The 24,980-nt window shown below is 43.7% G+C and overlaps 2 protein-coding genes across 12 annotated transcripts in view; one reads left to right on the top strand and one right to left on the bottom strand.

Annotated features, from left to right (window-relative positions):
- The window catches only part of Brca2 (BRCA2, DNA repair associated), a 41,046-nt gene extending 29,574 nt beyond the window's left edge, over positions 1 to 11,472 (bottom strand). For 10 of the 11 annotated variants that reach the window (XR_015634044.1, XM_087578696.1, XM_087578698.1 and 7 more), the window contains exons 1-10: positions 11,154 to 11,472; positions 10,804 to 10,887; positions 7,553 to 7,780; positions 5,833 to 5,941; positions 5,279 to 5,328; positions 4,947 to 4,987; positions 4,656 to 4,761; positions 3,090 to 3,139; positions 2,260 to 2,371; positions 550 to 1,644 (exon numbers count right to left, since the gene is read on the bottom strand). Coding sequence is in view for 10 of the 11 variants with exons in the window: in XM_087578696.1 (XP_087434822.1) it covers positions 550 to 1,644; positions 2,260 to 2,371; positions 3,090 to 3,139; positions 4,656 to 4,761; positions 4,947 to 4,987; positions 5,279 to 5,328; positions 5,833 to 5,941; positions 7,553 to 7,780; positions 10,804 to 10,870 (1,858 nt within the window). In the remaining variant the exon portion in view is untranslated. 11 annotated transcript variants of the gene reach the window in all.
- Positions 11,473 to 13,902: 2,430 nt separating this feature from the next.
- Positions 13,903 to 24,401, top strand: Zar1l (zygote arrest 1-like). The gene is made up of 4 exons (XM_087579756.1): positions 13,903 to 15,126; positions 15,838 to 15,930; positions 20,346 to 20,420; positions 24,252 to 24,401. Exons 1-4 carry the CDS (start codon positions 14,551 to 14,553, stop codon positions 24,384 to 24,386), a joined length of 879 nt encoding a protein of 292 aa, XP_087435882.1. The 5' UTR covers positions 13,903 to 14,550; the 3' UTR covers positions 24,387 to 24,401.
- Positions 24,402 to 24,980: the final 579 nt, after the last annotated feature.

Here is a 24,980-nt window from a genome sequence, read left to right as displayed (position 1 = left end):
GCGACTTAGGGTGTAAATGCATTTGCCTGAAGACCCACATGGTGAAAAAGGAAAACTGACTTAGACACGCTATCCACTGACCTCCACACATAAACCATGTGCCATGCATATGCCCAAACACATATATACACAATAAATAAATGCTCAAAAACAAAGAACAAAGAGCCGACGATATATGGTACAAATTGCCCCAATAAGTTTGAATGACATAAGTCTAAACACCAAATCCGAAGTCTCAACTATAATCTATATAGTTACTGTCTGAGGTTAAATGATTCCTAGAACCAGACGAAAGTGGCCCACAGATTTAATCCAAGCACTGGGGAAGGAGAGGCAGGCGGATGTCTGAGTTCCAGGCCAGCCTGAGTTCCAAGACAGCCAGGGCTACACAGAACTCTCACAAAACCAAAACTAAACCAAACAAAAAAGAGATCTGAAAAACTACAGAAAGCAGGTGTTTCTTTTAAAATAAAAAAAAAATCATATATTCAAATAAGAGTGTAATCTCATCCATAAGACTATATACATTAAAAGAAAAAAGAAAAATACCTGAATCTACATTTGTAAAGGGGAATGGTACTTCAAAAGCACTTGCTTCAAACGGGGCTGAAAGGTTAGTAAGCTCTGACTGTCTCTGTGTCTGTAGTTTTTTTCCTTGATGAGATGCATCATCACTTACAGAGTAAATAAACTTTCTTCTTTTATTTTTGAGAGTGGTTATTAAACCTGCATTTTTCACAGTTGCAGAAGTGTCAGTGAGAGTGGTTGGCCAGCTTCCAGTGTCCACTGAACTAGGACATAAAGAATCCTCTCTCTGTGAGCATGCAGTATGTATTTCCAGTCCCCCTGCAGAGGCGTCAAGTTCTTCTGTAAAGGCTGAGCTGGTCATACTGTCTGAGAAAACAGTATCCAAAGTCTCTTCAAGTGGCTCTCTCATCTTGACTATAGACTTCCTGATACTCGGAGAGAGACAGGCTGTTTGACTCGTTCCAGACACCATTTGTTTCCCTGAGATGGAGTCTTCAAGTGACTCAAGATGCTGTCCTTCATGTTCCTTGTCTACCAGAGTTTCCTCACTGAACATCTTTTCTGGTTCTGGAAGACTAGAAATATGAGGAAAAGTAATAGAGCCAGTACCTTCCTTCTTCATATCTATGAAGTCTTCTAAAATACTTTGCTTATGAGAAGAAATATGGAGTAGGGGTATTTTTCTTGTCTGGGTTCCATTTAGACCAGAGGGATCTGGCTGAGACCATATACTGTCTGAACACTGGCCAGCTTCACTGGAGATGTCCCCACTCTGGCTGTAAAGGGGCTTCTGGTTTGTTACAGATGGATCTAAGGGCTCACTATCTCTTGGTTCAATTTCAAGTGCAAATGAGTTTTTATCATCAGCTTGTCCTCTGGCTTCTTCACTTAATCCATCAGTCCTTGTTTCACTGAAGATTTTCTTCTTCATCTTGCCCATTCTCGTTTTCTGTAGATTTCTGGTTCTACGTTTAGGAAAACATAACGAGAAACTATCTTCTCCTGAAGTATCTACAGCTGTCTCCCCATCTTCTAGAACATTTGGTATTGGTTTTCTAAGGCAGTCTCTGAAGCGATTTATTTTGCTAGATGAATCCCCTAACATTTTCTCCAGTCCTGTTAAAATTTAAAACAAAAGCACATATTTACAATGCAACCATATTCTTCATATTATCCTCACAATTCATTTCAGAAATTGTTCATATTATATAACAGGCAGTTTAGCAATAAGGGGTGATTCTGAATGCCAGGTCTTCTGGCAAGATGCTCTTCTCTTAAAATGGGACCCCACTGTACTCAAAGTCTTTATTCACACCCTAATCTTTTGTTTGTTTGTTTGTTTTTCCTCCATCTTTATTAACTTGGGTATTTCTTATTTACATTTCAATTGTTATTCCCTTTCCCAGTTTCCATGCCAACATCCCCCAACCCCTCCCCCTCCCCTTCTATATGTGTGTTCCCCTCACACCCTAATCTTTAATAACTCCTTTTTTCAGTTCTATAAAATTAAGGGTCACCTTAAAAAGTGTTATGTGCTCAGTCTAGTGTTCTAAGAACTGTCAATCTACATGTAGCAAGTCAATTCTGAGTTATTAAAACAAGGAAATCTATCACGTGAGTTTCTATCTTCCATATTTCAGAGGTTGAGAAGAAAAGCAGTGGCACGTCTCCCTAAGAAAAGACCAGTGACAGCAATTCAGATCAGTAGCTCAATTGAACAGATATACTTACCCTGACTAAAAGCTTCTTGCTGGCTTTTGTTTTCACTGTCAGACACAGAGGGAATAAATCTATCATTCTTTTTCAGACTTTCATTGTGGTTAGAAAAATAGCTTTTCAAACTCTGCAGAAATTATGTTCAGAACATTAATCAGTATAATTCTTTCATTATACACGTTACCAAACAGAAAAACAGAAAAAATTCTATAGGAAAAGTTATATATAGGATCATGTTAAGAAACATTTCCAAAAGCTTAGGAAAATTATAAATTGCAGTTAAAAAATGCAGGTATCTGGGGCACAGTGACATACATATATAATCCTAGCACTTGGGAAGCAGATGCAGGATGGTCATCCCAAGTTTGAGGCCAAAATGGTTTACACAACTACTTTCAGGCTAGCTAGCTACGACCCAGCTCAAAAAAGTCAAAAACAAAACCCAAAGGAACAATAACTGCTCCACCAAAAACTGAGGGGCTGCGGGAGCTGACAGCTCCTGAGGAAGGGAGGGTCATCTGGGGGGAAGATATGGCCACTGGTAGACGCCCCACTCTCCAGTGCCTCATACCCATATGCACCGGGGGCACTAGTTGGATTCAGGGGATCAGTTTAAGAAAAAAAATACATGAAGTTGTGAGTAGGTCATGTTGAGGGGATGATGGGGGAGTTGGAGGAGGAAGAGAGGGTGAATATGATGAAAACCAATTGCATACATGAATGGCCACCTCGGAGAACTAATATTTTAAAAAAAAAAAAGCATAAAAACCACCAACAAAACAAAATTTAGTGAAGGCATTCAGCATGAGTAGTAACAAGAGCATACCAGCCCGACACAGACTTACAGCAGGAGAGTCGGCTGGAAATGCATTTCTGTGTGCTTCTTCATCTCGGGCTATAAAACAAAAATGAAATTAGCTATAGTAGATTATCATACACTAAAATTAATACACAAACTTACTTTTTCAGCAACACGTCCCCCACACAGACACGTCTGAAAGAAAATCATGTGTCCAAAGCTATCAATAAGAAAAGCCAGCATGGCCTGACTGACTTGTCACACTGTTTCTTAATGTGGTTGCTTACACTAGCTTTATGTTCTCTACAAGGGCAGATAAAGGTCCCTGAGGCTGTGTCTGCAAAGGCTCCTTGGGAGCCTTTAGCTTCTCTTTAGACAATGGTACAGACGGAAAGCATAATTAATACTCATCATGTCTTAGTGTTCAACCTTTTTACTTCCTTATTTCACATAAACCACAAAAGAAAGTCCAGTTGCTTCGAGCTAAACTAGAAACTAAAAGTCAGAACTAAAGTTATTTGGCCAGAATCATCAAAATAAGCCCTACTCTGAGGGCTGGCAAGATGGCTTAGAGGGTAAAGGCACTAGCTGCCGAGTCTGACACACTAAGCTGGATCCCTGGACCTCACATGGGGGAAGAAAAGAACCAACCCTGTTAATTGTCCTCTGACCTCCTCACAAATGCTACAGCATTTGTACATGGGCATACTTGCTTACACACAGAATGAAAAAAAAATACTAAAAAATAATTATGGTTTGAGTAAAAACTTGTAATCTGGGGTTGGGGATTTAGCTCAGTGGTAGAGCGCTTGCCTAGGAAGCGCAAGGCCCTGGGTTCGGTCCCCAGCTCCGAAAAAAAAGAACCAAAAAAAAAAAAAAAACAAAAAACAAAAAACTTGTAATCTGAGGACTACCACAGTCACACACAAACCTTATGGACGAGCACACAAGTGATGTTGTAGATAAATGTGTATGAGTTATCATATGTAGATGACGGAGTGCTAAAATATGTGACTCTTTGATTTAATTTTAAATAAAACACAAAAAAATTATTCTACAAACACTTATCACACAGTGATATGTGTTTTCATGTTTGCTTACATGTTTAACCTTTATTTTTATTTCCTGTATACGGGTATTTTGTCTACAAACATGTATGTACATCAGATGCATACAGGAGTCTGTAGGGGCTGGAAGATACCAGTTCCCCTGGAAGAGGAGCTATGGACAGTTGTGAACCATCATGTGGGTGCTGAGAACTGAACCAGGATCCTCTGCCAGAGCAGCCAGTGCTCTAAGCACTGAGCCACCTCTCCAGCTCTTCCACATTTCTTTCTAACATAAGATCGGAGATGACAGGGCTGGAGAGATGGCTCAGCGGTTAAGAGCACTGACTGCTCTTCCAGAGGTCCTGAGTTCAAATCCCAGCAACCACATGGTGCTCACAACCATCTGTAATGAGATCTGATGCCCTCTTCTGGTGTGTCTGAAGACAAGTACAGTGTACTCATATAAATAAAATAAATCTTAAAAAAAAAAAAAAAAAGATTGGAGATGACAACTTATGGCCCCATCCAGCTCTTCCTGTCCAATACACATCTGTCATGATTACCTATGAGCACAGTGGAACTAAGGGTTGGTGGTGTAGCTAATGAACTTGTCCAAGACATATCCGGATCCACTTCAACTCCCAGACTTTCAGAAATATGTTTTGGTGTCTACAAAGAAAGACAGCAGTTAATTTACAGAAACACCGTCGATTAACTTTCCATTCACACTTTATCACTTACTTAATGTCTCTGTGAGACAGTATGCTAACTACAGATCTCAACTCTCAAGTCAAAGGGATACACTGTCACATTCTCAACCGATATACCAAAAGTAACACAAGCAAAACATTTACCTCCTCAAGTTTTGGTGTATAGAATAAACTTCCAGATACCACTGTGGGTGAAAAAAACAGAAAATTATTAGATCTTTATTAACATTAGGGCTGGAGACATGGCTCAGCACTTATGAGCACTGGCTGCTTTGCAAAAGGCCTAGGCCCTAATACAGGCAGCTCACGACCACCCGTAACTCGTTTCAGGGGATCTCACTTTTGGCCTCTGGACACCAACCAGGCATGCACATAGTGTATACACATACACACTGGCAAAACACTCATACATACAACTTACACGTAAATAAGGTCTCAAAAGACAACAAAAATAAGTACGCTGGCTGTGCTCATACCTGGCTTTCTTCGCTGCGGTGCCACCTGTGTGCATCGCGGAGTACAAGGGCTAGACAAAATGAAACAGTGGCCTCAGGTTAAAAGGACAATAGCAGCAGCAAAGAGATCACTGAGTGATAAATCTTAGTGGTTTTATGGCTTTGAGGACAAGGGCCAGCTATGCGAGCCTGGGCTGGTTTCATACTGCACTAGGATTTCAGATGTGGGTTACCAGACCTGGCTCAAAGTTTCTAACATACAAATTACTAAATTGAGGAATCTATTACACATTATTTAAAAATAGAAGTTCTTCCGGGAGGTAGTCAGCCAGGGCCACCTGGATGACAGCTTATTTCTGTGAAACAAACATACACAAGAAAATGTTTTATTTAAACACGTTTTAATAACAGATATGCAGGACGATGGATCCTGGCTGAATCCCTGCCTTGTGGGAGGCTAATGTTGGAGAATTCTGAGTGTGAAGCCAGCCTGGACTGTAGTGAAACCAGGCCTTAAAAACAAACATATAAAACATTTCTTGTGTACTACAAAATGTGCATCAGTCTCGTCATACCTTTCACTGGGACAAGCTTTCAGCGGCAGACTGGCAACATCTACCACAGGGTCCTTTCTGGCCTTCTTTTTGCTGTGATGTTTACGTTTACTATTTGCAACAACATTCCCTGAAACAGTAAAATAATCCAGTGAGGATGCAGACACTGTACATTTTGATCTTTTACTTTTTGAACTTAAAAGAACAGGAAAAAAAAAAAAAAAAAAAAAAAAAAAAAAGGTGGGCTGGAGAGATGGTTCAGTGGTTAAGAGTACTGACTGCTATTCCAGAGGTCCTGAGTTCAATTCCCAGCACCCAAATGGTGGCTCACAACCATCTGTAATGGGATCCAATACCTTCTTCAAGTATGCCTAAAGACAGAGCTACACTGTACTCATATACATAAAATAAATCAATCTTTAAAACAAAAAGGATAGGGAGCTGGCGCCTCTCACAGAAATGCATCTGAGGTATGATGTGCACCCTATGTATGACATCACGGAAGACAATCTGACTGTCACTCTGTGAAAAGTTTTCATTCAGTTTCAGACTCCTGAATACAAGTGGGAAAGCAAGGCTTCATGACAGCAACCTCCCCTGGTCCCTTCCTTTCTCTTTGGTGCTGGACACGGAAACTAGGGCTTTTCACATGATGAGCATGCCCACTACCAAAATACACAGTTAGGCTGAAGGTCCCATTTGATTTGACCCGTATGATGCTGTCCTTTTGCATTCCACTTTTGGTTGTAACCCAGCCATTTGGCTTCTCTGAAGAAATGTTGTTAAACCTGCAGAAGTGGGTACAAGATGTCTGTTTCCCCGCGCACCCCCCTTTTTAAGACAGATTCTCTCTACAAAGCCCTGGCTGTCCTGAAACTTGCTATGTAGACTAGGCTGGCCTTGAACTCATGGAGATCCATGGCCTCTGCCTCCTGAATGCTAGGATTAAAGGAGTGCACCATCACCAGGCGGTAGAGATTCTGTCTTTTGTCTATATCCAAAGCAATTACAATAGCCTGACATGCTCACTGAGCGAACCACAGTCCTCTAAAGAAAAGGGCATACATGTCGAGGAAGTAATTCATGTTCCAGGGATGGAGTGGATACACAACTTGACTGAGCAAGTGTTTACCAACACTTGGCACCTAAGTCAGAGAAACCACTATCAAATTAACTCTATTAAATACTCACAAGAAACTGATTACAAAAAAGTCTCCACCCTTTTATAACTTGAAAAAAAGTAGCTTAGTAAACATTAAGACAAGTCATTTTGAATATCAAAGTCATAATTCAGAAAAATCTTAGTTGGTGATCATTGGTAGAAAGAAAAGAGGCATTTATTAAATACCTGAATTATTTCAATGAACCAAAGCTTATCACGTATTATTCCCACTATCTCCATTTTTCAGTCGGGAAAGAGATGAGGAAGAATACTTTGCACAACAGAACTCAGTTCATTACAGAGCTGATTCCACACAGAACTTTGCCTCAAGTCTCAGCTCTTGGGCCCTCCATCACATAGCATGATTTACCCAAGGTAAATCTTTAGTGAACTAACGCTTTGATTGTTTGTTTCTTTTTTGAGAAAGGGTTATCTCTAGTGTGTAGCTCTGGCTGTCAGGAACTTGATACGTAAGCCAGTCTAGCCTCAAACTCAGAGATCCACCTGTTTCTGCCTCTCTAGTGCCACAACACCTAGCTACAGTTAAAGGCATGTGCCACCACACCTCATTACAGTTACCTAATTCTTTGAAAGGTGACTGGTCTAGTGGTAGAGTTTGACTTTGTTCTTTGAACATTATTGGAGTTGAAGCAAACTGATGGTAAGAGGGATTCCTCTGTGGTGTTTTAAATAGCTGTGGTTCATGGCCTTGGGGTTTATATTCAGATTCTTCTGGAGGTTCAGTATTATATGGTGGGGCTTCTGAAGAAAGTTCTTCAAACCAATTGAGGCTTATTGGTCCTAAATCTGTAAAAAAAAAAAAAAAGACAAAAATGTCATCTTAGCTTTAATGAATGGCAGGGAGAAACTCACGAACAAAGATCGTAATAAAGAACGGGACTGCTAAAGGTGATTCCATGTGTGTTGTGCCTGGTAACCTGAGTTAGGTTGAAGCTTTCTCATTATTGTGTCATGGGGCTATGTATGCACACACATGTAAAATCAATAAATGCAAAGGTCAAAGATCACAGTAAAGAAAGAGAAGCATGGTTATACTCACCTGTTATTCCAGCTTTCAGTAGATCTGAGACAGGAGGATTACAATTTTGAAGACCTTTGAGGCAACACATTGAGACCTTCATCTCAAAACACAAAACAGTGTGGCACGATGGCTTGGCAGGTAAAGGGACTTACCACCAAAGCTGATGACCTCAGTTCATGACTAGAATCCCATGGTGGAAGTAGGGAACTGACTTGCAGGTTGCCCTCTAACCGACCCACCACCCTGTCCCCACCACGAAATAAATCAAGATTCAAGAAACAATAAAACAAACTAATACTAAGCAACTGTAATCCAAGCACTTGAGGGTTTAGGCAAGAAGATCTCAAGTCTGAGGCTGGCCTGGGCTACAAAAAGACCTCTTCTCACTTGAGTATGACATTACAACCTATCATTCTAGCATTTGAGAGGATGCAGGAGGACTATATAAGTTCCAGGCTAGCTTGCCTATACAGTGAGACCCTATCTTAAAACCTAATCAAGAGCGCTGGAGAGATGGCTCAGAAGCTAAGTGCACTGCCTGCTCTTCTCAGAGGTCCTGAGCTCAATATCAGCAACCACATGGTGGCTCACAACCATCTGTAATGGGATCCCAAGCCCTCTTCTGGTCTGCCTGAAGACAGCTGCAGTGTAATCATATACATGCATACATACAATAAATAAATAAATGATTAAAAAAACTAATCAAGAAAGGGGGTGGAAGGGGGTGGAAGGGGGTGGAAGGGGGAGGAAGCAGGGGAGAGAGAAGGAAGGACAGAGAAGGAAGAAGGAAAGAGGAAGAAGGAGAAGGAGAGGGAGAGAGAGCAAGGGAGCAATAGAGGGAAGCCAGGAAGAGGCATAGATCTCTGAGTTCAAAGCCAGCCTGGACTACAGAGCAAGTTCCAGAATAGCCAGGGAATACAGAGAAACCCTGTCTCCAAGAGGACCTAAAAACAAATCAAAACAAGACTACATAATCTAATGCATACTAAATACAGAAAATAAAAATTAAGACAAAAATAAGTAAAACAAAGAGAAAGAGAAGAGAAAAAAACCAAACAGGAATTGTGACCACTAATTACTTCAAGGTTTATTAAATTAAGCAAGATTATTGATCTTAGTCTTTAAAGCACACTAATGTTTGTATAATTTCACAAAACTTACAAGGAGATAGAATTTAGGTATATTACCTTTCTAACTTTCTTAATACTCATGATTTAGAAGAAAAAAGAAAAAGAAAACTATTCCCAGTAAGCACGTACTCCACAGAGAAAAGTGACACGATTATGAAGACTCTGTCGGTATGACAAATCTTCGAGTACGGGGCAGAGAACCACTTTCAAATAAACATGAGAAAGACTCTTAAATGGCAACCAGAAATGTCAAACAGGACCACCCACCCTATACAGCTGTTACTCATGGCGTGGGGGGTTGGGAGGTGTCAATATCTTTTTATAATTAGAGCATGGTGTCCTTTGCTTTTTCACGATGTCAACCTCTGTGCAACAAGGAATGTAACCTGCAAACACACTTCTACAGGACAGAAGACAGAGGACCCAACTCCGCCAGCGCTTAACATTTCCTCCGAACCCAGAGAGGGTGCCAGGGACTCACAAGGGGAAAATGAACAGCATGAGGCTCATGTTTCAATTTTCTTATTACTGTGTACCTGATGTGTGTGGGTGTGTACGTGTCAGAGTTAAGAATGTCTACTACTCTTGCAGAAGACCCAAATTCAGTCTAATATCCACATCACGTAGCTCACAAGCACCTGGAAATCCAACTCTAGGGGACCTGATGCCCTCTCCTGACCTCTGTGGGTGTCTATATACACACACAGAGCATAGGCATAAACACACTCACACACACAGTTTAAAATAAAAGACACCATAAGAGAAGGTTTGACAAGTATTCATCACTAGCATCCCCAATGCTTCTGATTTGCCAGTAGCACTTTCAAAACAGTTCTTACCACTGGATGCCCAAGAGTTAATTTCCCATCTATTTAGGTGGTCTACATCATCTGATTGGCCTGGAAAAGATTATGCTAACTAGATCTGACTCCACAAGCTTTTCACAGCACAAAGAAAACCGTCAAGTATTGAATTATTTTACTTTTCAATTTAGAGACAGTCTCATGTGTCCCTTACAGGCCTTGAGCTCACCCTGTGGCCCAGGATGACCTTCAACTCCTGAGCCTCCTGCCTCTACTTCCCAAATGGTGAGATTATATTAACCAGCTAGTGCCCAGTTAATTGATGCTGAGGAAGAAACGCAGAGACCAGGGTCACTCCCATCTCTCCCACCCCCTTTTTTTTAAAATCAGGTCTAAGCTCTGTGCTCCCAATATCCAGGAATTCCCTATGTAGCCCAAGCTGGTCTTGAACACCTATTTAATCCACCTGGCTCAGTCTTCTGCCTCAACTTCCATAGGATTATAAATATGTGCCATCACACCTAGCTCGAGTAATTGTTTTTCTGAGACAGAGTTTCTCATAAAGCCCTTGCGGTCTTTTTTTTTTTTTTTTTTTTTTTTCGGAGCTGGGGACCGAACCCAGGGCCTTGCGCTTCCTAGGCAAGCGCTCTACCACTGAGCTAAATCCCCAACCCCCCTTGCTGTCTTTTAATCTCTCTCTTTAGACCAGGCTGGCCTCAAACTCACAGAAGTCCACCTGCCTCTGCCTCCCAGGTGCTGAGGTGTTTGTTTTTAAAACAAGCATACACCTTGACTTTATTGAAAAAAAATTTTTTGATGGGTCTTAATTTACCAAATTTTATAAAACTTCAATACCTGCTGTGCTGCATCTCGCTTTAAAAATTTCCCAAAAAGTTGGTCTCCTTTTGTATTCAACGGTCATGTTCTTGGTAAAGAAGTCTGCAAAAGAGAAAGTAACATAGGCTTCACAGGCCTGCTTTCTTGTGACGGGTAAAACCAGAATCGCTGGTAAGCTCTTCCAACGGAACTACCTTAGGCCCATCTTTTGGGGCAAGAACAGAACTTATCATGAAGATGGGGAGAGATTATAATTGTGCTTCGAACCAAACTGCACCCGAAAGCGGATATGGTGGGAGCCAATAACCAGAAAAACTTAACGTCATTTAAAAGTATTCACGTTAACTAATTACGGAGCTGAGACGCACACGTTCGGTAATCCAGCAACTGCAGAACGGAGCGGCTACTGCGGACTCCGGGGACGCGCCAGATCCCTGTGGGAGGACGCCCGCGGGCTGCAAGGGGCCGGGAGGAGGAACCAGCTCCCGACTGAGGTGGAGCCTGTGGCGGCCGTGAAGGGGGTCGAGGGGCTCCTCCGGGAAGTCAGGCGCTTCCCTCACTGCACCACGACCCCGGAGCGCGTGCCCACAACACCCGGCCCCACAACACCCGGCCCCACTGACACGCTCGGGTTGCGGCCGCTGACGGACGGCGCCGCCTCACTTCTCAGGCTCCTGCGAAAAGCCCGCGCTCTGCGCCGTGACGTCATGACTGCGCGACGGGGACGCAGCGCGAGCGCCGCCCGGAAGTCAGGGAGCTGTTCCTCCTGTAGCTGGTCCCAGATAAAGTTACCTCCCACTTTGGCAGCCGCTCAGAGTCGCCAAATTCCTTTTCGTCCCTTTGGGTTCACATTTGTCTCTGGAGACGTGTGTGTGTGTGTGTGTGTGTGTGTGTGTGTGTGTGTGTGTGTGTGTGTGTGTGTGTGTGTGTGTGTGTGTGTGTGTCTTCTGTGGTTTCTTCTCGATGTGGGTTAAAATTTTGTTTATAGTTTCTTTGTATCTTCGGGGTCTGATTAGATGTTCAAGTTAGAACCCTTGGCGTTCTGTTTACTTTAATCTAACCGACCCTGAAGATAGACTTTGAAGGGATTCGTTGGATCTCTTTACCCTCTTCCCAACGTCTCCACATTAAATAAATCTTTCAGCTTTCCACTTTTAATTTGGCTTTTTTAATTGTCTTATTGAGGAAGGGTGGTAGGGACCTGGGCCCAAATTCATATTCATTCATTCTTCTCTCCCTCTCCCTTTCCCCCTCCCCCTCCCTCTCTCCCTTTCTCCCTCTCCCTCTCTCCCTCTCTCCCTCTCCCCCTCCCTCTCTCACAAACACACACACACTGAATCTCCTGGGTAACAAACCCAGTGCGTGGCTTACTGTGGGTCTGTAGTTTGAACTGTACAAAGCCTTCGATTGGATTCAACAAGAGATCTTCGGGGCCTTGCTGGTTCCAGAATGTGCTAAACAGTAAAAAGGTCCCCTTGGATTAGAAAAACAATGATCTTGGGTTGGGGAGTCTGACTCCAATAGTAGAGATTTTTGGCCCTGGGTTAGATACTCAGCACTATAGTAAAGACAACTGAGAAAAGTCTGCTCGGTTTATTGGTATCAATTTTGTCTGGTAATTTGTAGTCCTTAGTTTTAGTGAGAAGCCTCACTAATGTAAAAAAGTACTAAAACTTTTGATGTAGGTCTACTTAGCAAAGAAGAGACCTGTGGTATTTCCTAGTAATAAACTACTGCTTACTCAACATTCCTAAAAATGAGTGCTTAGTATTGTCCAATGGGTAAAAACTTATCAGGTCATAAACTAGCCTGGTATAAGTTCTAAATTTGGATTCAAATCCATTTGGCTTTATATACTTAACTTGTAAAATGGGACGGTGGTGGCACATGCCTTTAATCTCAGCACTTGGAAGGCAGAGGTGGGGGGCCGGTCTCTATGAGTTCAAGGCTAGCCAGGGTTACACAAAGAAACCCTGTCTTGGAAAAAAAATACTGGGGGGCTGGAGAGACAGCTGAACAGTTAGGGACACTGACTGCTCTTCTAGAGGTTCTGAATTCAATTTCCAGCATCCACAGGATGACTTACAGACATCTATAATGGAATCTGATACCACCTCCTAGCATGCAGATGTACATGCAGAAAAAGCACTCAAACAGCAATAAAATGCACAATAACTTTTTACTTAGAAAAGAAGAAAATAAGATTGCTTTCTTCCCCCAGGGAAGTCGGAGGTGTCTCACGAGGGTGGAATAATGAGAAGCCTTGACACATTTCACCTTCTGAAAGATGCTCAGTATCACACCTTCCTGGTCCTCAACATCTCATGACAATGTTCTGTGTTCTTGGTACAAGGAACCTCGAAGCCACTTCCACCCACTATAATAGACTTCATACTATTTGAGCTCGGCGGCTCAGATTGTTTATTGAAAGATCCCTGTTTGATATTAGTGCAGCCATTTCTTAAGAATGAGAATCTTGGGGTTGGGGATTTAGCTCAGTGGTAGAGCGCTTGCCTAGGAAGCACAAGGCCCTGGGTTCGGTCCCCAGCTCCGAAAAAAAGAACCAAAAAAAAAAAAAAAAAAGAATGAGAATCTTTTAAGCTGGTCCTTGCTTAGCCCCTAGATGTTAGACAATAGACCAGAAAGTACAGAAAGCACATTCCCACCCACTCTCTAGGGAGCTGCCCGACCATAAGAACAGATGGCATAGAACATATTTACTGCAGGGCAATTACAAGGCAGGAAACATCTCCGGGAAGCTGACTGACCACTATAGATTGTGCCCCAGGATGAGAAAACCTATATCAAGTTAGATGTCCTTGGTACTGACATAGCTGTGCTGACATAGCTATAGCCTTGTCCTGGGAACTCCAGGAGAGAAACATCTGCCAAGTCAGATATCCTTGGTCCTTGTCCTGGGAACCCCAGGATGGGAAAACATATATCAAGTCAGACGTCCTTGGCACTGAAATGGCTGCATTGATATCGTTACAGCCTTGTCCCAGGAACTCCAGAACGAGAAACATCTGCCTAGTTATCCTTGGCACCGAAATAGTTGAGCTAATGAAACTGTGTAATCTTAAATGACTATTTAAACTGTACATTTCTGTTGTTAGAGGCTCTTCACATCCCTCCTGCGTGAGGACCATGTCGAGCCCCAATGCATTGGTATCCCAAAGTAAACCTCTTGTTTTTACATCAAGTCTGAGTCCTGTGTGTTCGTGGGGTGGTGGATGTCCTCAGGACTGGAGTGAGAGTCTCCTCTGTCTCTGGAGTGGTTCAAGACAAGGTTTCTTTGTGTATCCCTGGCTGTCCTGGAACTCACTCTGTAGACCAGGCTGGCCTCCAACTCAGAGATCCACCTGCCTGTGCCTCCCAAGTGCTGGGATTAAAGGCTCCACCACAGCCCAGCCAACTGTTAATTCTTGAGGAATCTCTGTGTTAGTTTCTGTACTACCTATACTAATTTATATCCTCGCCCACCAATGCCAGATCAACAGAGTAGTCACCAAGAGAATAAGTGGATGAAATTACTAATTAAAGCCTGTGTGAAGGAGTCAGAAATGAAAAACAGCCTAGAGGGGGAGAAAAAAAAGTGAGCGCTGCAGATTGGAAAGGTACGGAAAACAATTAGTCGTCTCTTAGGTGACTTCAATTAGGGAACTAAGGGGCTGCTCCCACTCTGGAATAAATGAAGAAACCTGGGTGAACCTGAACCAAATCTACAAAGAGGAAGAGGCAGGTGAGAGAGGAAATTACCCTCCAATGGATCGCTTTCTCCGTGTTCCTCGTGGCTACGGGATCACACAGCCTTTGACCTATCCTGGCCCCGGGTCACACAGTCAACAGCAAAATTGGCCACAAAACATGGGAGCTCCCGTTTTCCTAGCCAGGCCTAGGGTACCAGCGAACGTCTCACAGCCCTGTATGGACCCTTACAACAGGGCTCAGCTTCAAGTCGTTCCTACTCAGATGAACCCCAACGTGAGTCTATGTCTACATAAGGCCAACACCAAGGACGTGGGCATCCAGGTGAGCCTTCAAGTGGATAAGTCAGTGCAGTGCTCACTGGGGTCACAGACACTACACAGCAGCTCCCTCTCGGACAGAACCAGCTCCAGGAAGCCCACTGAAGCTTGGAGAGCAGGCCAGAGAGGCTTGATCCAGCTACCCCAGGGTGGGGAAGACAAGAAAAGCCCGGAGCTCACAGGACCTACAGAGGCCAATCAGCTGGTGCCACCTACAAGGAGCCAGGATGATGACAAGCAGGATACACTCTCCCAGCTGAAGGAATCGGGGGAGGCATATGCTCCCAGCCCTCAGGACCGGAAGAGCAAGCAGGTACGTGCAAACACAGTTCACTTGGGAAGCTCTGTTTTCCCTGCTCAGCCGCTCAGCAGCAGTCCTCCCTCCTTCTGTTTCCAGAGTGGTGAGTGCTAACTATTTCTTTCTTTCTTTCTTTCTTTCTTTCTTTCTTTCTTTCTATCTATCTATCTATCTATCTATCTATCTATCTATCTATCTATCTATCTATCTATCCATCCATCCATCCATCCATCTATCTGGCAGGGAAGGTGGAGTTCTGGAAGCACGTACTTTGTTTTTCTTTTTTTCTTTTTTTTCGGAGCTGGGGACTGAACCCAGGGCCTTGTGCTTGCTAGGCAAGTGCTCTACCACTGAGCTAAATCCCCAACCCGGTGTACTTTGTTTTCATGGTCCGGATGTTTTTCAAGTTTTGGTAAGGTAGTTGTGGAGCCTAATTAAAAAATACCCGGTCAGTATTCCTGGTGAAGACGAGGCGACAGTAAGCTTCAAGTGTGTGAAAGGTGAACCTAGATTTTTATTTTTGGAGATGTTGCTGTTGGTGTTGTGGGAAATGGACTGGAAACATCCTAGTGCTGCGAGCCCAGATGCTGGATTAACGGAGCTTTGTGGTGAATCGCTGAAAGCAAGGTCCAGTGGCAGTTAGGCCATCACTTAGGAAACAAGGATCTAGACCCCTCCTCTCCCGACCTCCATTACTAAAAGACTTCTGTTTCTATTTATTTTCAGTTTTTGGAACCTAAATACGGCTATTTTCACTGTAAAGATTGTAAGACAAGATGGGAGAGTGCTTATGTGTGGTGCATCACAGGTACCAACAAAGTAAGCGAGCATGGAAGGAGGGGCATGCGTAGGGGCGGGGCTCGCATTGCGGGAGGGGCACGGAGGCCTGGAAGGTGCAGTCAAGTCAGGGGGAAAACTCCTTTACACCTCTCTGGCGTAGTTGCTGACAGGCATCTGAGGATAGGTTTTATATTTGAGTGTGAAAGTCTATGATTAAATAAGTTACTACCTGGGGTGGTTGTATAGAACCCTGCAACTGCAGCATTTGGGACGGGAAGGATGGGGCTTGAGACCAGCATAGGCTACATAAGAAGACCTTTACATGAACGGAAATAAGAAATAAAAAGGAAAGGAAAGGATATGACTGCCCCTAGGAATGGTGGAGAACGTCCATTGTAAGAAAAAGGGAGACATATCCAGAGGAAGAGACAAACCTGAGAGAGTCCAGAGAGGTCATGACCCTGAACCATGGGGAGAGGTGAGAGAGGAAGGAAGAGAGGAGAATCAACTACAGCAGCCAAAAGACCAAAGGTACGAAAGGAGCAAAAGAGAGGCGGGTACCAAAATGTCTTGTGGGGCTCGAAGTGAGTCTTAACTATTGGGAGACACCCCCAAGTGAGACAGGAGAACGGAGTTTGATGCAAACGCAAGAGGTTTGTCTTCTGGGGTCGACCTTCAATCAGCCCCTGGTGGTGAGTGGGTGACTAGAAGGTGACCCCGAATGGCTATAACAAGCAGTTTTTATAATTTCTAGGGGTACAGGTCACAGTGGCAAGGTTACAGTTTAAACTTATTGGCTAAAGCATATTGACCCTTGAGTCTGTTGGCTAGCAAGCGTATGACATGCACTGGAACTCTATCTGGGACCAGAGGGTCAGGTGACTATCAGTCAGTACATTCTGCAGTTTTTCAAGAATGTTCCTGCCCCTCCCAAGAGCTGTGGGTGGAGAATGGAACTTTGCCTAGCCTTGACCCGAAGCAGTGGGTGTAAAGCAGTTGAAAGCCCTTAAGGGTCCTTCACAAGAACCCTATAACCTACCTACTTTCTACCAGACCAAGCCTCTTAATAGCTCTTATACTTCAGTAGGAACTAGGGTCCTTCAGTCTGACATATAGGGAGGGGCCTCGGAGGGGAGGGGAAGCCCAGACCCTGGGCTAGAGAGTTCGGGTATGCCAGTCTTACCGTGAAGGTAAGGACTGAGGGATGCTGGGAGAAACCTGAAGATCAGATCTGGTTTGAAACTTAACATTACACATACTCCATAAAACAAAGAAGTGCTTGGGAGACAGAGACAGAGGCGGCTAGATTTGTGGGTTTCAGGTCTACATGGTGAGTTCAGGACATCGGGAGCTACAGAGTGAGACCTCGTCTAGTCTAGTAAATACTTAGTTTAAAAATCAAGTTTTCAAGTTGAGCCTGGTCATGCAGGTCCATAATGTGATTCCTTAGGTGACAGTTTATTTGTGCCTTAAATACTGGGGTAGGCTTAATTTCCTGCTTAATATTTTTTATCATAGGTAAATTTGGGTCTCCTCAACCACTCTAGAGATTTCTCCTTTTTTTTTTAATCTTTTTTTAAAGATATATTTATTTATTATATATAAGTACACTGTAACTGTCCTCAGACACACCAGAAGAGGGCATCAGATCCCATTACAGATGGTCGTGAGCCACCATGTGGTTGCTGGGATTTGAACTCAGGACCTCTGGAAGAGCAGTCAGTGCTCTAACTGCTGAGCCATCTCTCTAGCCCCCCCTTTTTTTCCTACTAACTTGGGCTCTTCTGAGACTAAATAAATCTTGACATTCTTTTCTTGCTGACATTCTTGGAGTTTTCACTTCTTGTATAAGTTAAACGTATAAAATAGGTTTGATTAACCATGTCTTTAGGTCAGTTTTTTGTTTGTTTGTTTGTTTTCCCAAGACCGAGTCTCTCTAGGTGCCTCTGGCTGGCCTGAACCCCAAGACCTCTGCTTAATTTCTTCCTCCTAAGTGCTGGCATTAAAGGAACATACCATTGTGCCTAAATATCCTATGCTTATTAAAATAAGGGGGTTCTGTCATCTCTGCAGATGCCAGGCAGGTCTTGCATTTTTGTCAAGACATTAAATTCCTTCATAAAAATGACCGATAATGTCTTTGAAAAGCATCAGGCTATTTCTGTACGTATTTCAACTACATTCAATATGGCCACCCCACCCCACCCCACCCCACCTCACCCCTCCTTTGGAAATCTAGCCTTTTCCCTTTTTGTTTTTCTTGAGTTAGGGTCTCATGAACCCCATGTTGGTTCCAAACTTTCTGTAGAACTGAAGGTGACCTTGAACCTTTCTGTTTGTTTTTGACGGGGGGGGGGGGGGGTCGGGGTCTTACCCTGTAGCTCTTGCTGGCCTGGAACTTACTGTGTGAACCAGACTGGCCCTGAACTCTCTAGTCTGGCCCTGAATAGCTCTCCTTCGTCTAGTCCCTGAGTGCTGGGGCACTGTGTCCATCTTATTGTTTTGGAGAGTGATTGCTCTTCTTGCATACAGGCTAGACTCCACAGAGCAGGCAAAGTTTGGCCTCCGTGCCTATGGCAGCAAGAGAGCCAGCTCTTCAGTGTATGGCTGGGTCTCTGCGTAGGCCCAGGGACAAGAGGGCACCCAGCCTGAGGGCGTAGGGTTTACTCATCTGTTCATGTTGCTTGCTGTGTTCTGGAGGTGGGCGGGACAGCACAGGCCTGTAGTCCTCGCCCGTGGGAAGTACAGGAAGGCAGATCTCAGGTAAAAGGCCAGCCCCGGGGAAAACACGGACAGGCCCCTCCTGCTCGCGGGAGCTCGATAACAAAACGCTTTTCTCAAAACAGCAAACAGGAGCTCAGGGTGGTGATCTGTGCCCTGGAGCCCCTGGCTTGGAAGGAGTGGAAATGGCGCAGAAGTGTGTGGGGTGGGGCGGGGGAATGGTTAACCCGCCCGGCAGACTGCTGTTCAGTTAAGTGTTTCAAGCCAGGTTCTCAACCTGTGGGTTGCAACTCCTTTCCCAGGGGTACTTTAAGATACTGGGAAACACAGATAATTACATCACCACACATACCAGTAGCAAGATTACAGCTATTTCACAGCCACAAAAATAATTTTCTGGCTGGGGGGGGTCACCAACAGTGTGAGGAATTGTATTAAAGGGTCAGAGCGTTGGGAAGGTTGAGAACCACTGCTTTAAGGTGACAGAAAGGCCAGGCGTACTCATGGCACATGCTCTCAATGTCAGTACTTGGAGTTAGAGGCAAGCCCATCTCTGCAAGTTTAAAGCCAGCTTGGTCTACATAGCAAGTTCCAGGCCAACCAGAGCTATGTAGTAGAAACCCTACTACATAGAAAGAAAGAAAGAAAAACAGAGACATTGCCAAGTAAGCAAGAGAGAAAATGTCCGCTAGCCATTGCCAAGTAAACCAGGGAGAAAATGTCCGCTAGATAACATGCAAAGCCTAGAAAAGCAGATGATTCTGACGGGAAGCCACAAATAATTAAATTCAAGTGGGAAATTTGATATTTTTGGGCAAAAAAAGAAACTGGCCCATCCAGTGGACAAAAGTCATTACAACTACTTCCTATCCAGTACTCCTTTGTTTTATATATATTTTGCTGAATAGAACTAGAATAGAGTTAAGAACTACACGTAAATGAAAGGGAACCAGAGTAAGGGCAAGCGGCTGATGAAACGCTCAGAGCTTTAAAGCCTCAAGGTACTGGGCTGGAGAATGGGCCCATCCTTAAAGAGGACTGGGGCTGAATCCCAGCGCCCACATGAGGGCTCCTAACGATCTCTAACTGCTGTGTGAAGGGATCCAGCGCCTCTTCTGGCCTCTGCAGGCAATGCATGTGCATGGTGCACAGACATAAGCAATGCGTTTATGTGGTGTGTAGACACTCATGCTGGCAAACAAAACAAAGGGTCGGGGGCCCTTGCACATGACGAAAACAATGGGGAAAAATTAAAATCCTTAAAGGGTAGAGGTCACACATAAGATAACCAAAGTACAAAGTGAAGGAACACATGTCACTTGTGAACTGGGGGCTGGGCTAGAGAGATGGCTCACTGTTACAAGCAGTCACTGACCTCCCAGAGGTTTCCAGCACCACACACAGTTAACAGTCACTTGTAACTGCAGTTCTAAGGGATCCAACCCCCTCTTCTGACCTCTGCGGGGATCGCATACACTCAGTGCAAATGTATACATGCATACAAACACTCACACACAGACCTTTAAGTAAAAAAGAAAAATAAGAAAATGATTTTAAAAAAAGAACGGGGGGTTGGGGATATAGCTCAGTGGTAGAGCGCTTGCCTAGCAAGCGCAAGGCCCTGGGTTCGGTCCCCAGCTCCAAAAAAGAAAAAAAAAAAAAAAAAAAAGAACGGGAGCCTAGGAAATATATACCTATATCAGCTTGTATTAAAAAGGTCAATTTCTCTTTAGGTTTATTTCAAACAGCTCTGTAGCAAGTGCCAAAAGAGTTTTAACCCTTACCGAGTAGAAGCAATCCAATGCCAGGTAAGCATATAGAATGCCTTGTCATGTTTCTGTTTGTGCACGTCAAGCTTCCATCACAAAGTCTCTGATCTTATAGATCCTGAGTCTTGTCATGGGGATACTAGGTTTTCTTTTTTTCCTTTCTTCTTCCTTCCTTCTCTCTCTCTTTCTTTCTTTCACTTATTTATTTATTTTATGTATATGAATACACTGTTGCTGTCTTCAGACACACCAGAAGAGGGCATCCAATCCCATTACAGATGATTGTGAGCCACCAAGTGGTTGCTAGGATTTGATCTCAGGACCTCTGGAAGAGCAGCCAGTGCCCTTAACCAATAAGCCATCTCTCCAGCCCCGTAGGTTTTCTGTATGTATGACAGCTTAGAATTATTTTAGAAAAGGAATACAGGCATAAATTCCACTAATATTTTTGGAGAGAAAGAGGGAGAAGATCTACCATGTTAGGTTTCCTTGTGTCAGGCATGAACCATTCTGACTGTAATCTTGTAACTCTGGGAAGCAGCAGGTTCAGGAGTTCAAGGCTAGGCTGGACTTCTTATCCCCTTGTCTCAATAAAACCAAACAGAGTAAAGCAGAAAGCAAGCTGACTTCTTCAGGGCATCTTCAGAATGTCATCCTTTCGATGGTTAACTTCATTTTTATTGTGAGCTGGTGTGTTTCACACACCTTTTCCAGTGGCGTAGCCTGACCTTTATGAAGACGTTGGTCCCAGGATGCTCAGTTCAAAGAAGCTGGGATAGGTTCCCAGAGGTCAGATTTATAAGCTAGACCTCGACTGGATTTCATGGTGTCTCCAATGTTTGGAAAGTCTCTGAATTAGACGAAGTTTTGATTTTCTTTCTTTTTTTTTAAAGATTTATTCATTTATTATATATAAGTACACTGTAGCTGTCTTCAGACACACCAGAGGAGGGCATCGGATCTCTTTACAGATAGTTGTGAGCCACCATGTGGTTGCTGGGAATTGAACTCAGGACCTCTGGAAGAGCAGCCAGTGCTCTTAACCGCTGAGCCATCTCTCCAGCCCTCAAGTTTTGATTTTCTATTGCCTTGTTTGTTTGTTTTTGAGTTTGCGTGTGGGGCCGTGTGGAGTTTGAAACTGTGGAAAGGAAAACTGTCTTCAAACTTGGCAACAAAGATCAACCTAAATGATTTTTGTAGTCAAGAAGCTTTTTGTGGGGCACAGAGATGGCTCAGTGGTTAAAAACCCCTTTTGCTCTTCAAGAGAAGCAGAGTTTGTTCCCAGTACCCACATTGGGTGCCTTGCAACTGCCTGTTACTCCAGATTAAGGGGATCCTCTGGCTTCTTCTGGCCCACATGAACATTCCATGTATGGGTACATAAATACACAGATTCCACACATAAATAAAATTAAGTAAATATTTTTTACGGTTACTGTGAAGGGAGAATGTACTGGAGATTGAGTCCAAGGCCTTATGCAAACCAGACAAGATCTCCACAGAGAGCTACCTCACCTCAAGGGCTGTTTTTTTTTTTTTTTTAATTCAGTTATTTTTAGATCCCTTCATTTACAATGTTCTTTTTTGGTTGACCTCTAGGGCTGGAGGTGGGTAGATCATGCTCAAGGCAACAGTGGTGATAATTCTTTTCCTATCCCTCTCCCTCGCCCCCTAGCCCCCTCTGTCTCTGTCTCTCTGTCTCTGTCTCTGTCTCTCTCTTACACACACACACAGAGTAACACTATAGGGTTGTGTGTGGTGGGGCTGGTTACCACATCAAAAGTTTTTGATTTGGGGAAAATGAAATGACCTGGTGTCAGAATGGTTACAAGGAATTCATGAAAACAAGAATCATCAACAATATGTGATTGAAAATACTGAAAGAAAAACATTTTCCCCTTCTGGTTCTCATAGTAAGAAAATATAGGAAAGTTACTGATAAAAAAAAAAAAACTTCTTCAGGGGTGGGGGTGGGCAGAGTCTCTGTATAGTGCTGGCTGTCCTGGAACTCATTATATAGACCAGGCTGGCTTTGAACTCTCAGAAATCCTTTCTTTCTTTTTTTTTTTTTTTAAAGATTTATTCATTTTTATATATAAGTACACTGTAGCTGTCTTCAGATGCACCAGAAGAGGGCATCAGATCTCTTTACAGATGGTTGTGAGCCACCATGTGGTTGCTGGGAATTGAACTCATGACCTCTGGAAGAGCAGTTGGGTACTCTTTTTTTTTTTTTTTTTTTTTTTTTTTTTTTTTTCTTTCTTTTTTTTTTTCGGAGCTGGGGGCAGTCGGGTACTCTTAACTGCTGAGCCATCTCTCCAGCCCCAGAAATCCTTTCTTTTCTTTAATTTTCTTTCTTCCTTCCTTTCTTTCTTTCCTTCTTTCTTTCTTTCTTTCTTTCTTTCTTTCTGTTTAGTTTAGTTTAGTTTAGTTTAGTTTGCGTTTTTGTTTGTTTGCTTGGTTTTTTTTTTTTTTTGTTTGTTTGTTTTGGTCTCTATATAGCCCTGGCTGTCCTGGAACTCACTACATAGATGGGGCTGGCCTTGAACCTAGAGATCAGCCTGCCTCTGCCTCCCATGTGTTAGGATTAAAGGCGTGTGCCACTACTCCCCCCCCCCCCCCCCAGCTAGGGACCGAAATGGCTGCAAGATAACACATTAGCAGCAAACACTGATTGCTTTAGCTTAGCTCTGAGGGTGCTCAGCCTGGGCCAAACGGCACTGCACAAGACCTTTGGTTTCCTAGGTGGTGTTTCCTGGGTTACGACTAGCTAGAATTTGTCAGTTTTATCCAAATGCAACTGCATCGCCTCTCGCACAGACGTTTTTCTTGGTGTTTCCTAAGTGGTACAGTTTCAGTTATATTACAATAATGTTGATTGTAGACACTGGAAAAAGTGTCTGGTGGCAGATGATAACTTTCTCCTCCTACCATCTCCTTACCTGTTAAGAACGGGGAAAAATTCAGTGAGCTAACTTGGAATGGTAACAGGCAAACAGGACCCCCCCCACCCCAATCCTGGCATTAATTTGTAAGGAAGGGTGCCCCTCTACTAGGGAAGGGAGGACGAGACTGTTGTTTGATGTTTAGTACATCGAACTGAGGATTCCTGCTTGGAAAATGCAAGTCTTGCTTTCCTTGTTCTTCAGGAAGTAGACCTTGCCTTACTTCGGGGTTCCCAGCCATATGTGGATGGCGGAACAGTGTGCATCAAAAGGTTGGCCCTGACCAGGAATGTGTACCCTGATCTGTAGGATGGGCTCTTGACTGAAAGGCATGCCTTATACATTAGTGAGGATGGGGTATAGCTCGGAAGAAAACAATTTCGCTTTCTGGATCAGTGTAATACTCAGCAGGCAAAGTGCTTGCTGCCGACCTGGATCTGACTGGATTGCCAGGCCCCCACATGACAGAAGGAAGAACCTAGTCACACCATATACCCACATACACTAAATAAATAATAAATGTAAAAACAAATGGATAAATGCACGTGTAGGTTATACGCCATGCTTACTCGATGGAAATGAACTTCGCTTCCTCAGCAGATTTTTCTTCCTGACTGTAACAACAATCTAAAAGGTGTCCAGTTTATGTCAGCATGGCCTCTGCTTGAGCACACGGTTCTGTCATTTAGTTAAATGATACCCCATTCTGCCTCTCACCTACACACTGACATACTTTAAGAAGCTCCTTCTCCATATTTCATTATTGTCTTGGGTGCGGTGCCAATATCCTCTCGAGCAGCTTCTAGTAGAACTCAGAGGAAAACACAGCTATGGGGGAAGGGAGCGGGAAGGAGTATTTTCGGTTGGGGACCGAGATCTTGGGCCATCAATTGAACCTTCACTGTTCTAACTTTGCCTCCAAAAGACCTGCTTAAGTTCCTGCTGTTCCTGTTCTCAAAAGAAAAGGCACATCAATCTCCGGAGGCCACATCGCCAGGAGCTCTGCGGCCACTGCAAAGACAAGAAATTCCCCTGTAGTGTTTTCTATAGCTTTAAATAAATCCTGTGACAGCCGGCACCGTCTCCAGTTCGTAGACATGATGGTGGTTGCACTGAATAAAATACACAAAAACCAGACCACGAGAAAAACACTAATGGGAAATTCCTGGGTGAAAACATCAGTATCTTACTAGAAATGGTAGCTGCAGACAAGGATTACAGAAGAGAAAAAGGCAGGGATGGTAACCCAGCCCCCGGGATGCGGAGCCTCCTAGGGTGGTTCTCTTAGAGTCAAGGTCATCTTCCTCTTGGTAATCCCACCCTAAAAGGAGAGGCTGGGTGGGGGTGGCACATACTTTTAATCCTAGCACTGGGGAGGCAGAGGCAAGCCTGGTCTTCAGAGTAAATTCCAGGATAGCCAAGGCTATCCAGAGAAACCCTGTCATGACCTCCTCCACTTCCAAAAGAAAGGGGGGGTGGGGAGGGGACAGAGGAAGAGGAAAAGAAAGGGAGAATTTCAAAATTAATATTAACAATTAACTAAACTTTAAAAAATAAAGTAGCCAATTTTGGGGGATTGGGAGGAGGTGCAGAATTTTTTGGCTGCCCTGAAACTTGCTGTGTAGACCAGGCTAGCCCCAAACAGTGTTCTGCC

Source organism: Rattus norvegicus, chromosome 12 (genome assembly GCF_021556685.1).
Source record: "Rattus norvegicus strain SHRSP/BbbUtx chromosome 12, alternate assembly SHRSP_T2T, whole genome shotgun sequence".
NCBI lineage: Eukaryota > Metazoa > Chordata > Mammalia > Rodentia > Muridae > Rattus > Rattus norvegicus.
Note: the sequence above shows the minus strand (reverse complement) of the source record. Positions and strands in the feature narration are given on the sequence as shown.

What these genes read in the sequence shown, in the direction of transcription:
- Zar1l (XM_087579756.1), top strand. Translation starts at nt 14,551, where the DNA reads ATGGATCGCTTTCTCCGTGTTCCTCGTGGCTACGGGATCACACAGCCT. An exon ending in AGGACCGGAAGAGCAAGCAG is followed by an intron (nt 15,127 to 15,837) that starts GTACGTGCAAAC and finishes ATTTATTTTCAG; the next exon opens with TTTTTGGAACCTAAATACGG. An exon ending in TAGAAGCAATCCAATGCCAG is followed by an intron (nt 20,421 to 24,251) that starts GTAAGCATATAG and finishes TGCCTCCAAAAG; the next exon opens with ACCTGCTTAAGTTCCTGCTG.